Source organism: Eublepharis macularius, chromosome 3 (assembly GCF_028583425.1).
Source record: "Eublepharis macularius isolate TG4126 chromosome 3, MPM_Emac_v1.0, whole genome shotgun sequence".
In the NCBI taxonomy this organism is placed as follows: domain Eukaryota; kingdom Metazoa; phylum Chordata; class Lepidosauria; order Squamata; family Eublepharidae; genus Eublepharis; species Eublepharis macularius.
The window spans coordinates 189,424,968-189,439,187 of record NC_072792.1 but is presented as its reverse complement, the minus strand read 5'-3'; the positions used below and the strand labels follow the sequence as shown (position 1 = coordinate 189,439,187).

Genomic DNA, 14,220 nt, shown 5'->3' with positions numbered 1-14,220 from the left:
GCACAAGCTTTATTTGAGGAAGTTACATACTTGAAGGGAAAGAGGGAGAGATAGATCCTAGCTATCTGACTACATCTTGCAGAGAGTGAGAAGAAGTGTGGCAGGAGAGAGAAGAAGCAGGATATTGCCCTGTTTAGCCCAATAGGAGACAAGACAAGGAAATGACCCCCAGGAAACAAGAGAGGTGCTACTCTCACTGTCCTAACTAAGTGATCCTTGCTGCCCCCTGCATGGTAGGCTCTTCTTCCTTCATGCTGCTGCAGTACACCAGACATTGCTATTTCCAACACTGCTTATCCCTGGTGGGGACGCTTGGACCTTCTTGCAGGAGACAGGGACAGCCCATCACGCCCACCCCCCATTCCTGGGAAACTCACCTCATCTCTGCCTTTCCCCGGGTACTGGCCGTAGGCATAGAAGGCCCCGAGGTTGGAGGGGGCCACGGGGTCCCCCATCTCGTCGGCCTTCTCCCAGAACTCCATGGCCCTCCTGTAGTCATTCTCAAAGACCTGATAATACCATCCCAAGGCTGTGAGAGCTGGGAGGAAACCCTGCAAGGTTGGGGGGAGATAGTGGAAGCAGAGAATTTTTTAAACATCCACCTTATGTCGAATGCAGGCTCCCCCAGATGCAGATCTTCCTTCCCGGTGGAACCCAAACCTTGCTGTCTGCCTTTTCAACTGTTCTACTGGCTATTATTGTCATTTCCTCCATGGAATGGGAAGGGACCCTCAGTGGGTCTTCAAACCCACCCCCTACACTGTCAGAAACTCTCTGCTGATGGACACCTATGGATTTATGGCTGGAAAGTCCATCCTGCCTCTGGGATTGAAGCCAGATCCCACCCCAATATTATCCACCAGAGACTTAGCCAACCAGTTCTGAAAAGCCTCCTGAGAAAGTGGTAGTTTCAGGTAGGTAGCTGGGTTGGTCTGGGGTAGAATGGTAGGGTTTGAGCCAGTTGAACCTCAGAGGCCAACAAAATTTTCAGGGTGTGAGTTTTAGCGAGTCAGAGCTCCCTTCTTCGGATACCAAAAGTAATAAGAAATTGCTAATAAGCCATGACAGCTGAATGAACCTTCTGTGTCCGGAGGTAGGCCCTCCATCGAGGTTGCCCCATTATGGCTGGCTCGGGAAGCCCTGCAGCTTTGGAGCTCTGAAACTGTGTGTTGGAATGGTCGGTTTGCCAAAGGAGTTGCCAACAGATTTCCCCTGAAAAGTTTTACCATGTCAGTCCAAACACCGGGCTCTGTCCTGTGGGACTCTCTGACTCCTAGCTTAGGGGGCTGGGCCACTTACAGTCCCGAGACTCACTTTGAACAGGAGAAAGCTGAGATTAGGGGGGATGAGGTTGCTCGAGGGCAGAAGTTGCCCAGGGGTCTCTCACGGGCATGTGCTCTGCCATGCGCTGGGATGTAGCCCACAGTACCTGAACCAACTGCCACACTCACCTGCTCCGCTGCCTGATTGAACAAGTCCAGAGCTTTGGGGATATCATGCTTCACTCCTTGGCCCTGGAGACAAAAGCTTGTGTGGTCAACGGGTGACTCACTTCCCATTGTGGCTTGCAGTGGAAATAAGGCTCTGCTGTCTGGAACAGCCTCCTGTCCACGGCACTACAGGCACGGTCACAGTCCCCTGCGATTAGAGAGAACAGAACAGAGTGCTTTGGTGTGGACAGCTGGTGGCGCGAAGAGCCGTTAGGTGACCCAAAGAAACGTTACTGTGCCGATAACAGGTAGAACGCTATATGCTGTAAATTTAACGGAAGAGATGCCCGTGTGATGACGGCCCTGGCACGTGCACTGCATCAGTATGTGATCGCTCCAAACAGATCACTCAAGGGGAGTAAATGAATGAGTGACTGAAAGAGGACACGCATAAAGGAATTAAGTGGTTTCAGGAGAAGGGCAGGTCAGAGAAGTCATCTTGCCCCTGTGATCTTTGGGCCTAAGGGAAGGGGCGCTGCAAAGGAATACATGGATCAGGGCTTGGCTCGTTTCCACAAGTCATCAACGATGACAAGACCCAGAGGAAATTGCAATTTGCCGTGGCACACTCTGTGGCATGAATTATGCAGGATGGCCCGTTGTGGAGCTAACTGAGGGCTTGAGGATGGACTAGATGGCCTTTAGACTCCCCCTTCTGATCCAACCCTGTGATGCCAAGCCCACAGCACGCTGACCCTGGCAGCCCACGGCCATGGGGAAAAAGAGACGGGTGCCATTGCTCACCTTCAGAAGCACCACTCCATAGTCGTACATCAGGGTGGGGTCTTTGAGCCGAGCGGCTCCTTTCTCGTAGAACTTCACCGCTTCCTTCAGCTTGCTGGAGATTCCTTGCTGCCCCCAGAACAACATCCTGCTCACCGCTTGCTGGAAGAGAGGGAGGGGCACGTGGGCACAGTTGGCACGACCTCTCCGGACCACCATCGTGGCGATGGAGGAACACAGACGCTTTGGGGAGACTTGAGCCTACCTGAGCCTCGGCCATGCCTCTCCGAGCCTGGAACCTCAGCCACACAAAGAGGTCATCGTTCTCTTTGGTCTGCAGCTTGAGGGCGTCCTCGTCAGTCAGCCGGATGTGCTCCACAAAGGCCTGTGTGGGGAATGGCAAGATAGCAACAACGGGCCCAGAACTGAGCAGAACTCGAGGCTCAGGATTTGAACACAGGGTGGGCAAGCGCAAGAGCTGAAGAGCAATTCTCAGCTTCTCCACGAAAGCGCTACACGGCTAACTCCTCTGCATCTGATAGCAGAGTTTGCGCAATCACTTCTCCATCTCAGACCTGCAGTGCCCCTGCCAGGCACAGAAGACCTCACTACACCAGATGGAGCAACGGCAAGGAAGCTTTACAGGAGCAAAGCCTCAAAGTGGGAGAAGGATGCTCTTATTCCTGGTGATCTCATAACATGAACGGACAAAATCAGCAAGTGCCTGTACGCACGGCTTTCTCTGTTGTGGCCCCCACCCTATGGAACAGCAGGTTTGTTGAGATCAAGAAGGATTCCACCCTCCTGTCTTTCCATAATCTATGCAAAACTGAATTATTCCAGAGGGCTTTTTGCACAGGACTATACTGTAATAACATGATTCAGAAAGAAGCTTGGGGTAAAGGGTTAGGAACTGTAGACTATACCACTGTATACGCTTCGTACTATCTTGTGCTGCAAGTAAGTTCCTAGTATGTATTTTTTGCATCATTTAATGTGTCATCTTAATACTTATGCTTTGCTTCACTACTGTTTCTGATCTCTGGTTGATTCCAGGTTTCTACAAGTCAAACCCGATTGCATTTTCTATTGGATGTTCCATCTGGATGATTGTATCGACTTCTTCTGAGGAATCCGCCTTGAGTCCAGTGGGAAAGACAGACTATAAATAATATAAGTAAAGAAACTAAGCGGGGGGGGGGGCAGACATCTCTGTACATTTAGCTCATGCTCCTAAGCGCAAGCTCAAAGCGAAAACAATGTTCCGTTTCAATGATGCTTAGATGTTTCCTTGCAAGGTCTTCGAAGAGAGCTATCTAGCTGTTCAGATTGCACAAAGCTGCCTGTATTGAACCTGCTCACAGTGGTGGTTCGCTGGCTACCATCAGGTGGCACCCACCATGTGTGTGAGCAGAGCCTGCCTACTCATATCCCAGCCTCAGTGTTTCTTACACTTGTCTCCCATGTGGAGAAGAATGTAGAGATGGCGTGCCATTCCCTACTCACTGCCTCCTGGACGTAAACCTGCCTTCCTCCCTTCTCCACCCACCCTGGAGAAAAATCAGGAAGTGGCAGGACCACGAGATGGGCAGAACTCCTCCTTCTGTGGCTCCCGCTCCACCTCCTCCTCCACTGCACGATACTTGGGGGGAGAGTTTGAGGGGCTGGAAATGGAGGACTGTGTGATGCCGGGTTGCACAAAACACACTAGTATTCCAGAGAGACTAGCAGAGCTGGTAAGGGGGCAGGCCAGATTCTTCTGTATCCTTCCTGTCTATTCAGGGGGAATTAGCTGTGAATTTCCTGCATTGTGCAGGGGGTTGACTAGATGACCCTCAGGTTCCCCTCTAGTTTCGTTTCTATTCTGCTTCTGTCTCTTTTCTTTCCAGCTACTTTCATCCATCATGGTCCGTATTGCTTATTCTGACTGGCAGCGGCTCTCCAGGGTCCCGGGCTGAGGTCTTCCCCATCCTCTACTGCCTGGTCCTTTTAACTGGAGCTGCTGGGGTTTGAACCTCAGTCCTCCCGCATGCCAAGCAGATGCTCTACCGCTGAGCCACAGGATCCAATCAGAATGGCTTTGCCTCTTGGATTCACTGGTGGCACGCCAGGCTGTGCTCTGGGAAGGCTGGCAGTGCTTTGGGTCATCCCCAGCCTTCTTCTAGGCCTTGCCTTGGGCTGAGGCCAGCTTGCAAGAGCCACAGCAGAGAGAGAAGAGCGAACACGGGAGAGGAGGAACCTCTCTGAGCATGGCACGCTTGGGAAGGGAGCGCTCTGCTCACGAAGGCTTGGGCTGCATCTTCCACAAGTACATTTTCTCCACATTACACAGTTCATATGAGTAGACCAAGGTAATCTGGACAAATATATGGAGCAGAGGTCCATTAGTGGCTATTAGCCACAGGAGATAGATGGTATTCTCTTTGTGGGGAGGTGGTGCTCTGTTGTCTTGGTGCTGGAAGGAAGGCAGTGGGAGGGCTTCTGGTGTCCTGGCCTCACTGACAGTCCTTTAGATGGCACTGGATTTCTAGCCACTGTGTGTGACAGAATGTTGGACTGGATGGGCCACTGGCCTGATCCAACATGGCTTTGCTTATGTTCTTATTGCCATCTCAGGGTTGATCAATAAAGCATAAACTAGACCGTAGAACAGTTTTACCTGTTTAGCAGTTGCCTGGTTCAGCTAAGCCTTCCTGGATCTTGTCAGTTCTAGCTGGTGTGGGATGTTTGTGGACGGCTCTGGGTGTGTGTATGAACTACCTTTCTGCCTGCTGTCCTCAGGCCAGGAAAGGGGCTCATACCTTCTCTGGTAGTGGTGGAGAGCACCATCAAGTCAAAGACAACTAGTGGTGACCCCTGCTGGGGTTTTCATGGCAAGAGACTAACAGAGGTGGTTTGCCATTGCCTGCCTCTGCAACCCTCATCTTCTCTGGAGCTCTCCCATCCAAGGCTGACCCTGCCCAGCTTCTGAGATCTGATGAGATCAGGCTAGCCTGCCCCCCCCAAGGTCAGGGCACACCTTCTCCAGAAACAACTAATTTAAGAGCGAGAGGGAAAACTGCACCTGCCCCTCCCTGGACAGCTCCCGGTCAGCTACGGTCTGGGCTGCAACGTTGGCGTAGTAGGCGTAAGAGAGGTCGTGGTCCACAGGAAGTCCATCCACCCCCAGGTGGTGTTTGTGGCCCAGCTGCATTCCGGAAAGACGATCGTCCGCCTGGGCGGAGAGAAGGCCAAATTTCAGGGTCTGAGAGAGAAAAGTGGGGGCATTAATGACAAGGGTACAAACGGCTACGGCACTACACCAGGTCTGATGCTGACACATGCTACAGCCACTGGACAGCGGCTCTGTTGTTTCTCTGCTCTCCACCCCTCACCTTGGAGCCTCCCAGTTGGCTGCCTGTGGTGGGAGATACAAGGTTAAACACAAGCTAGCATAGAGAGCGGTGCCCAGCCACCCCCCACTGTTCCCATAACATGTTGCAGGAAGCTGCAGAAACAAAACATTCTCAGGATGAGCCGAGGTCGTAGACAAAACAGTTCAGTCTTTGAAGTAGATTGCACCTGCAAGGGAAGAAAGCTTGCAAAGACATAGTTAAAATGGCGTTGCTCTGGCTACATAAGATCATACAAAGTCAGACCTGACAGTGGGATCCTTCTGTCTCTAGCAGCCATAACTGAGCACGAGAACCTGCCTTCTCCTGAGACAGACCCTTGGCCCATCAGGGCCAGTCTGGTCTCCTCTGACCTGCAGCCACTCGTCAGGGTGTCAGGCAGAGAGGGGTCTTTGTCAGCGCCTGCAGCCCGGTGATGCCAGGAACTGAACCTGCGTGCACAACGGGCACTCTAGCGAATAAAAGGGCAGTGTGATACCAGCCCCATGAAGAGGTACCTTGGTGGAGTCCAAGGGCAGTCCCAAGCCAGTCCGGTGCAGGGTGGAGATGAGATAGAGGGCTCGGGAGTGTCCCAGGCATCCGGCCTGCAGCAGCTGGGGGTAAAAGTTGTTCAAATGGGCCAGATCCTGTAGACCTGCCACTCGCTTCTCAAACCTTTGGAAGAGTGCGCCGGCCACGGTCTCCATGTTCACGAACTGGTCACCTGCAGAGACGGGAGACCTCAGCTGTTAAGACAAATCTCTTTCACTATCCCTTTGAAATGAGAGTAAATGAGCTAAGGCAAAGGCCATTGAATTAGCAGCCTCAGGCCCAACTGCGTGGCTCCACAGTTCTGTGGCCATTTGTGGAGACCTGCAAGAGCCTTGCTCTCTAATGGCCGCAGATTTACCTCTTCTCCAAACTGCCCGCTGCAGAAGGGTGTATACGGCTGCTCGCCGGCGGGGATACGGGGCTTCCCACTGCCAACAGCGTGGCTCCCCAGGAGAACTTGTCCTCTGCTGCACAGCAAGAGCCTCGTATTCGGGATGGCATGTTTCTGAAACAGTAAGGAGGAGGGAGTCTGGAAGAGGACGCAGTGTGGAAGGCCCTTCCAAAAGTTCAGTCCTGCGCAGAGGCCCACAGACCTTCTTCCCCCACCCCTGCCCAGTCCCGCACAACGACATGTCTTCAGTGCCAGTCATGCACTTAGTGCTGTACACAGGGCAGAAGAGCCACACAGGCATGGCCTCAGCGCTCCAGGAGTCAGTGTTATAAGGGGAGGAGACCGCTGCAGAAGAGTATGGCAAGACAGGAGCAAATGGAGGGGAGGGGAGGGGAGGGGGAGGCAGGTAAAAGGGTCCAGGAAGGCTGGTTAGTGTTTTACCCTGAAGGCACACGCCGTACCTTGGGGCCTGTATTCTACTACACAGTTCCAAGGACTTTCTAAACATTTTAATTTTTGTTTTTAGTTTGTATAATGTTCATTGTCTTGAATTTCTTGATTGTGCAGGGGGTTGGACTAGATGACCCTGGAGATCCCTTCCAATCTATGATTCTGTGACCCTATTTGGGTAGAAAGGTGGCAAACAAATGTTGGAAATAAATGGACAAATAAAACACAAATCTTTGAAAGAGGGGACAGCAAGCTTTTATGATTCTCCCCTTCCAGTACAGACCCCATTTAGCGCCCCCCCTGCTGTTCTGGAGGGTTTGTTGCCCCAGGAATAAAAATTGATGGGTCGGGGAGCTGCAGAGGGTGTGGGAGTCAGAGAACTGCTGTATGAAGTCCACAGATCTTTGGGTGCACATTGTTATAGCCGAATTTGCAGAGGAAAAAGTTGTCTTGGGCCACAGTTCAGTGTGCCAGGCCAGGGACAGCATTTCAGGGGGTCTGGGTAGGACGGGTGAAAGTTTTCCAAGCGGGGAGGGGTGGGAAATGAAGCTTAAATTGCACAATAAGAATGCCTTTAAGAGAATTTATTAAGATCTGTTAAAATATTCAGTACTTTACGTAGCTGGCCCCCCAAACGTGGCCCCATTAGTGCTGTTTGATTTGTTTTTACCTACAACGCTCTCAGAGAGCACAGTTTTGTGTTTTGAAAATGTGGCTTGCTGCCTTTCACAGAATCATAGAGTTGGAAGGGGTCATACAGACCTTCTAGTCCAGCCCCCTGCCCAATGCAGGGTGTGCCGAAAGCATCTCTGACGTATTCATCCAGCCTCCTCTTGAAAACTGCCAGTGAAGGGGAGCTCACCACCTCCCTAGGCAGCTGATTCCACTTTTGAACTACTCTGACCCTGAAAAAAGTTTCTCCTAATATCCAGCCGGTACCTTTCTGCATGTAATTTAAGCCCATTGCTTCCAGTCCTATTCTCTGCTGCCAAATTATCCTCTGAAACTGCCAACTTTGAAATGACGAGGGCTGGATTCAAATCTGCGCATGCTTAATCCAAGAGGGGGCATTGCCACAGATTTCGATTTACTTATCTGAAATGTTCCTCTCCTCTATATAGCAAGGCAGATTTCCAAAATGACCTGAGGCTGACTGACACAACGAAAAGAGCAACACAGCAGAGGTCTAACCCCCAAACTCTCCCGGGGAAGCAAATCTTGCTGGGAGACTAGCAAAAAAGAGAAGTGTCCACCTCCGAAGATCAAGCCCACTGGGGAGGAACTGCTGTGCAGACCTCTCAAAGGGCCGCTGGGCTCTTCTTCTGCAGACTTTTCTGCCACGTCCCACGGTGGTCCTGGAGGCCCCCCACACCTGCTTTGGGGGAGGGCTGCACGGGAAGGGGTGGAGTGAGAAAGCCACGTTGCAAGCAGGTTCCAAGCCATTCTTTTGCAATGCTTTGGAGGGGCTGGGAAACCATCCTCCCTTGAAAAATCCATGCAGTGGGCCCAGTTCTGACACGCCAATCTCCCTTTGCCTTTGACTGACAGCAACTGCCCAGGGGGCTTACGTGGTCTCAAGAGGAGACTGGGCCACAGTCCCAGGAAAGAGGGAAGTGTGGCTCACCTTGCCAAAGCTTCCAAGCTCGCTGGAGTTGGTAGAGAGGCAGCCGGGCAAAAACAGCGTCCTTAAACTTTTGGCACGTGGCAAACCACTGGGGCAGATCCAGGTGTTGCAAGAGCTTTGGTGGTTCAGTCTAAGTGAGGAAGAAAGGAAACAAAGCGCATCCAGAGCATGAAGAGCTGGTTCATCACTTGATGGCTGTGAGATCAAGGGACGCTTTGCAAGTGTGGGAGGGTCATCACAGACCCAAGAGCATAGCCAACAGATAACCTTTGGCAGAATGGGTTTGGATCCTGCAGAAGAGATCTGTGGGATCTGTGCTTTTCCAGCAGGTGAAGTCTGCACACTCAGCCCGTGATGCTGTGCTAGCTCAGAAAATACCCCAAAGGAACTCACCTTGGGGAGTAACAGAAGAAGGACCCCAGGAGAGCCACCCCAGAGGACACAGAGAAGTAGGACTGACCTGCAATGAGGCCTGGGTGCTGCTCCTGTAGTAGCTGGAGGGGCCGAAAAATCCCTGCACCCCCAGGATGTACTTGGAGTCCCCCAGGACAAACCATCCCTCTTCGTCATTCAGATAAAGGCTCTCGGGAAACCTGCAGATGAGACCACAGGAGAAGGGGGAAGTCTCGTAGGGGAAGGTACATGGAAGGAACCAGGGCAGGTCTTTGCAGGGCTGGGGCTGGAGTCGTCTTGGCCCCAGAGATAATGTTTGCATGATCACGGCTGTCGGGTGGTCCCGGCAATTTCCTAGTTTCTGAACAGAGGTGGGGGCAGAGCAGTGCCTTTGGCTCTCTGCCGCTTCATCTTCCTGGGAAAGATTGGGGAGGGGGTCTGTGAGGTACAGGATTCTGACTTCCGGTTTGGGATCCATGGGGGTCTAACGCAGCTCTAAGAGCTGAGCTGTCCGGGCTGCTGATTTTAAGGCTGGGGGGGGCAGAAAATCGCCCGCAGCCAACTGTTCTCAGGCGGAGAACAGGCTTTGAATGCTCAAGAACCTCAGGGCGCGTTGATCTCGGGCGAGGGGGGGTCCTACGCAACGGACTCCCACTTGTCCCTTGAGGTCCCACCCGAAGACAGGTTTGCCAAGATCTCTACAGCAGTCCTGGAGCCAATTCGGTTGGCATAAGACCTTCATGCCCAAGCTTCATACAGCAACAAGGGGAATCGGAGTGAATTTGGACATTGAAACAGTGATTACAACCCAATAAATTGACTAAGAAGGTAAAGATTACTATCTCTTGAAACGGGACGGATTATTTAAAGAACTAAAGTGCTACATTGAAATTAAGAACTGCGACAGAGTGATTAGAAGGAGGGGAAATTCCGGCAAGAAAAAGTTTTCAAAAGTGACTTTGTTAAAAGGAGTTAGCAAAGAAATTCAATTATAGTTTACATACCTGCGGCCGGGAAGAGATAAGGGGCTGTGAGAAAGTCTCAACATCGCGAGAACTGCTGTGGGTGGCAAAGGAACAGGAAGTACGTCAGAGCAATAGAGAGGCTGGAGAGAAGCGGCCTTTTCCAAGGAGCAGGAAGTAGAAGATCGCCATTTTGGAAAAGGGAAAGGTCGTGGCTTCAGCGGAAAAGGAAGTAGGCCATCTTGGAATTGGACTATAGTTCAAATAATCATAGAGAAAAGACGCCTGACATTTTGGATTGATTAAATGAACTGTTTTTAAAAAATAAAGTTAATTCGGGACTTTAAAAAAAAACAATATTGTAAAAAATAAACGCCACGGAGTTAAGAAGAAGAGTGGACTCGTGGGAGCGAGGTAAAGCCAGCCCCACGATGTCGAAAAAGGAGTGGCAAGCAGCGGTGGAAAATTTGGATAAAAAATTTACAGAAGCTAATAAGGAACTTAAAGAGATGATGCAAGGGATGATGAAAGAGATGGCGAAACAGCTTAAAGAGACATTTAAAAGTGAATTGGCAGAAGTAACGAAAGGTATGGAAAAATACAGAATGAGCTACAAGCCACACAGCAAAGGGTTAAGGTAGTTGAAGCAGGGATGGACGATCTAGCAAACATGCAGAGGACGGAGATGAGAGCGATAAGAGGAAGAATAGCCGTGGCGGAAAGTAAACATATGGAGAAACAACTGAGATTTCGTGGTTTGCCGGAAATTGAGGGTAAATCTGCCCAAGAGCAAATTACAGAAATTCTAACTGAGTACCTGGGGAAAGAGGAAGAGGAAGTGGCGGCTATCCTAGACGTGGTATACAGAATAAATTCAAGAGTTGCGACCCAGAGGAAATTACCAAGAGACGTGATCGTGCAATTTACGACTAGAAAAACAAGGGAAATGGTTTTGAGTAAACAATTTCAAGATCCATTAGAGGTCGATGGCAAAGCTGTGATCATTATGAAGGAATTGCCCAAATCGGTGTTGCTGGATCGGAAAAAGTATAAAGAGCTAGTCCAGATATTGAAAGACATGAAAATAAGATACAGATGGGAAATGCCTGAAGGTTTGCCCTTCGAATTTGGAGGAGTTAAAAAGCGTATCAGATCTGAGTCAGAGATGGGCAAATTCATCAGGGACAATGAAAAAGACTTACCAACAGCAAGATCATGATTATGGAGTGCAAAATTATATCGTGGAATGTAAACGGATTTAATTCACCTAGTAAGAGAAAAAGTACCTTCCACTGGCTATTAAAACAAAAATGCGATATTGTATGTTTACAAGAAACCCATATTAAAAAGCAAGATGAAAAATATATAAAATTTGCAAGATTGGGAAGTGAATTTGTGGCTGCTTCCAAAAAAAAGAAAAGGGGAGTGGTGTTGTATATAAAAGAAGAATTGCAGCCCAAACTAGTGGTGAGAGATGAGGAAGCCAGATATTTAGCAGTGGAAATAATTTGGAATTCAAAAAAGTTATTGGTGATTGGGGTATATGCACCTAATGGAGCAAAAGAAATTTTTTTTGAAGAGTTGGGGAAGCAATTGGATGAGCTATCGTATGATCAAATAATACTAGCCGGAGACTTCAATGGAGTAACCAATGTAGAAGAAGATAAGAAAACTACAGTTGCACGAAAGAAAAAAGGACATCTTTCCTCTATTGTCTGCCCTCTATACTTTAGCCTGCGGCTATGGCAGGAGTTTTATTGCTCTCTCTTAACTTCAGCTTGCGTTAATTGCCTCTGGGCCCATAACCCGGTTAGAGCGAGTGTAAAACAACGCTGCGGAATTAAACGCCGAGCTGGTTAGAGAGGCAAAAGCTTTATTTGAGGAAGTTACATACTTGAAGGGAAAGAGGGAGAGATAGATCCTAGCTATCTGACTACATCTTGCAGAGAGTGAGAAGAAGTGTGGCAGGAGAGAGAAGAAGCAGGATATTGCCCTGTTTAGCCCAATAGGAGACAAGACAAGGAAATGACCCCCAGGAAACAAGAGAGGTGCTACTCTCACTGTCCTAACTAAGTGATCCTTGCTGCCCCCTGCATGGTAGGCTCTTCTTCCTTCATGCTGCTGCAGTACACCAGACATTGCTATTTCCAACACTGCTTATCCCTGGTGGGGACTCTTGGACCTTCTTGCAGGAGACAGGGACAGCCCATCACGCCCACCCCCCATTCCTGGAAAACTCACCTCATCTCTGTCTTTCCCCGGGTACTGGCCGTAGGCATAGAAGGCCCCGAGGTTGGAGGGGGCCACGGGGTCCCCCATCTCGTCGGCCTTCTCCCAGAACTCCACGGCCCTCCTGTAGTCATTCTCAAAGACCTGGTAATACCATCCCAAGGCTGTGAGAGCTGGGAGGAAACCCTGCAGGGTTGGGGGGAGATAGTGGAAGCAGAGAATTTTTTAAACATCCACCTTATGTCGAATGCAGGCTCCCCCAGATGGAGATCTTCCTTGCCGGTGGAACCCAAACCTTGCTGTCTGCCTTTTCAACTGTTCTACTGGCTATTATTGTCATTCTTCCATGGAATGGGAAGGGACCCTCAGTGGGTCTTCAAACCCACCCCCTACACTGTCAGAAACTCTCTGCTGATGGACACCTATGGATTTATGGCTGGAAAGTCCATCCTGCCTCTGGGATTGAAGCCAGATCCCACCCCAATATTATCCACCAGAGGCTTAGCCAACCAGTTCTGAAAAGCCTCCTGAGAAAGTGGTAGTTTCAGGTAGGTAGCTGGGTTGGTCTGGGGTAGAATGGTAGGGTTTGAGCCAGTTGAACCTCAGAAGCCAACAAAATTTTCAGGGTGTGAGTTTTAGCGAGTCAGAGCTCCCTTCTTCGGATACCAAAAGTAATAAGAAACTGCTAATAAGCCATGACAGCTGAATGAACCTTCTGTGTTCGGAGGTAGGCCCTCCATCGAGGTTGCCCCATTATGGCTGGCTCGGGAAGCCCTGCAGCTTTGGAGCTCTGAAACTGTGTGTTGGAATGGTCGGTTTGCCAAAGGAGTTGCCAACAGATTTCCCCTGAAAAGTTTTACCATGTCAGTCCAAACACCGGGCTCTGTCCTGTGGGACTCTCTGACTCCTAGCTTAGGGGGCTGGGCCACTTGCAGTCCCGATACTCACTTTTAACAGGAGAGAGCTGAAATTAGGGGGGATGAGGTTGCTCGAGGGCGGAAGTTGCCCAGGGGTCTCTCACGGGCGTGTGCTCTGCCATGCACTGGGATGTAGCCCACAGTACCTGAACCACCTGCCACACTCACCTGCTCCGCTGCCTGATTGAGCAAGTCCAGAGCTTTGGGGATATCCTGCTTCACTCCGTGGCCCTGGAGACAAAAGCTTGTGTGGTCAATGGGTGACTCACTCCCCATTGTGGCTTGCAGTGGAAATAAGGCTCTGCTGTCTGGAACAGCCTCCTGTCCGCGGCACTACAGGCACCGTCACAGTCCCCTGCGATCACTGCAGGTGGATTCAGTTCACGCCTGGGCCGTCGTCACACGGGCTTTTATTTAGCGCTAAAATGGCGCTATTTCCTGGCAAACACCCACCTTATTCCAACACTGTAGCGATTTTCTCTCTTCTGCTTTGTGTTTGATAGTCGCGCTATTTTGTGCCTCAGTGTGAATGCCTCACATCGATGTATTTCGCCTCGCAACGCCCTATGCCCTCCCTTCAATCCCAGAATCCATTTCTTCCCGCAACTCCCCTTTTTTAAATTTTATTATGTCCTTATAATGCCATAACGACATAACACAATGCAAACTTTCTGCTGAAGTAAAAATGACTCAATCGCCATGGCAGTCTTCAGCGATGGGGATCACATCAGACAGGGAGTTTTCTGCGGGCAAAGGGCTATTTATATAATTTCAAAGTTGGAAAAACAAAAAGGTCATAATGTTTTGCTCTAACGGAATGTTTATATGCTGTTATTCCGTTATCGTGGAATTAAACGCCAGAATAATTTAAAAAAGGGGGGGGGGAGCTGCTTCTGCGCGGTTAGAGAGAACAGAACAGAGTGCTTCGGTGTGGACAGCTGGTGGCGCGAAGAGCCGTTAGGTGACCCAAAGAAACGTTACTGTGCCGATAACAGGTAGGACGCTATATGCTGTAAATTTAACGGAAGAGATGCCCGTGTGACGACGGCCCTGGCACGTGCACTGCATCAGTATGTGATCGCTCCAAACAGATCACTCAAGGGGAGTAAATGAATGAG

The 14,220-nt window shown here is 50.2% G+C and overlaps 1 protein-coding gene across 1 annotated transcript in view; it reads right to left on the bottom strand.

Moving 5' to 3' along the window:
* Positions 1-456: 456 nt before the first annotated feature.
* The window catches only part of LOC129326439 (uncharacterized), a 28,713-nt gene continuing 14,949 nt past the window's right edge, over positions 457-14,220 (bottom strand). Inside the window, exons 14-24 of the mRNA XM_054974598.1 lie at positions 13,271-13,333; positions 12,198-12,358; positions 9,062-9,194; positions 8,602-8,731; positions 6,495-6,641; positions 6,103-6,308; positions 5,278-5,427; positions 2,479-2,598; positions 2,235-2,375; positions 1,452-1,638; positions 457-551 (exon numbers count right to left, since the gene is read on the bottom strand). Coding sequence (XP_054830573.1) covers positions 1,549-1,638; positions 2,235-2,375; positions 2,479-2,598; positions 5,278-5,427; positions 6,103-6,308; positions 6,495-6,641; positions 8,602-8,731; positions 9,062-9,194; positions 12,198-12,358; positions 13,271-13,333 — 1,341 coding nt within the window. The 3' untranslated portion in view covers positions 457-551; positions 1,452-1,548. The remainder of the gene's footprint in view (positions 552-1,451; positions 1,639-2,234; positions 2,376-2,478; positions 2,599-5,277; positions 5,428-6,102; positions 6,309-6,494; positions 6,642-8,601; positions 8,732-9,061; positions 9,195-12,197; positions 12,359-13,270; positions 13,334-14,220) is intronic.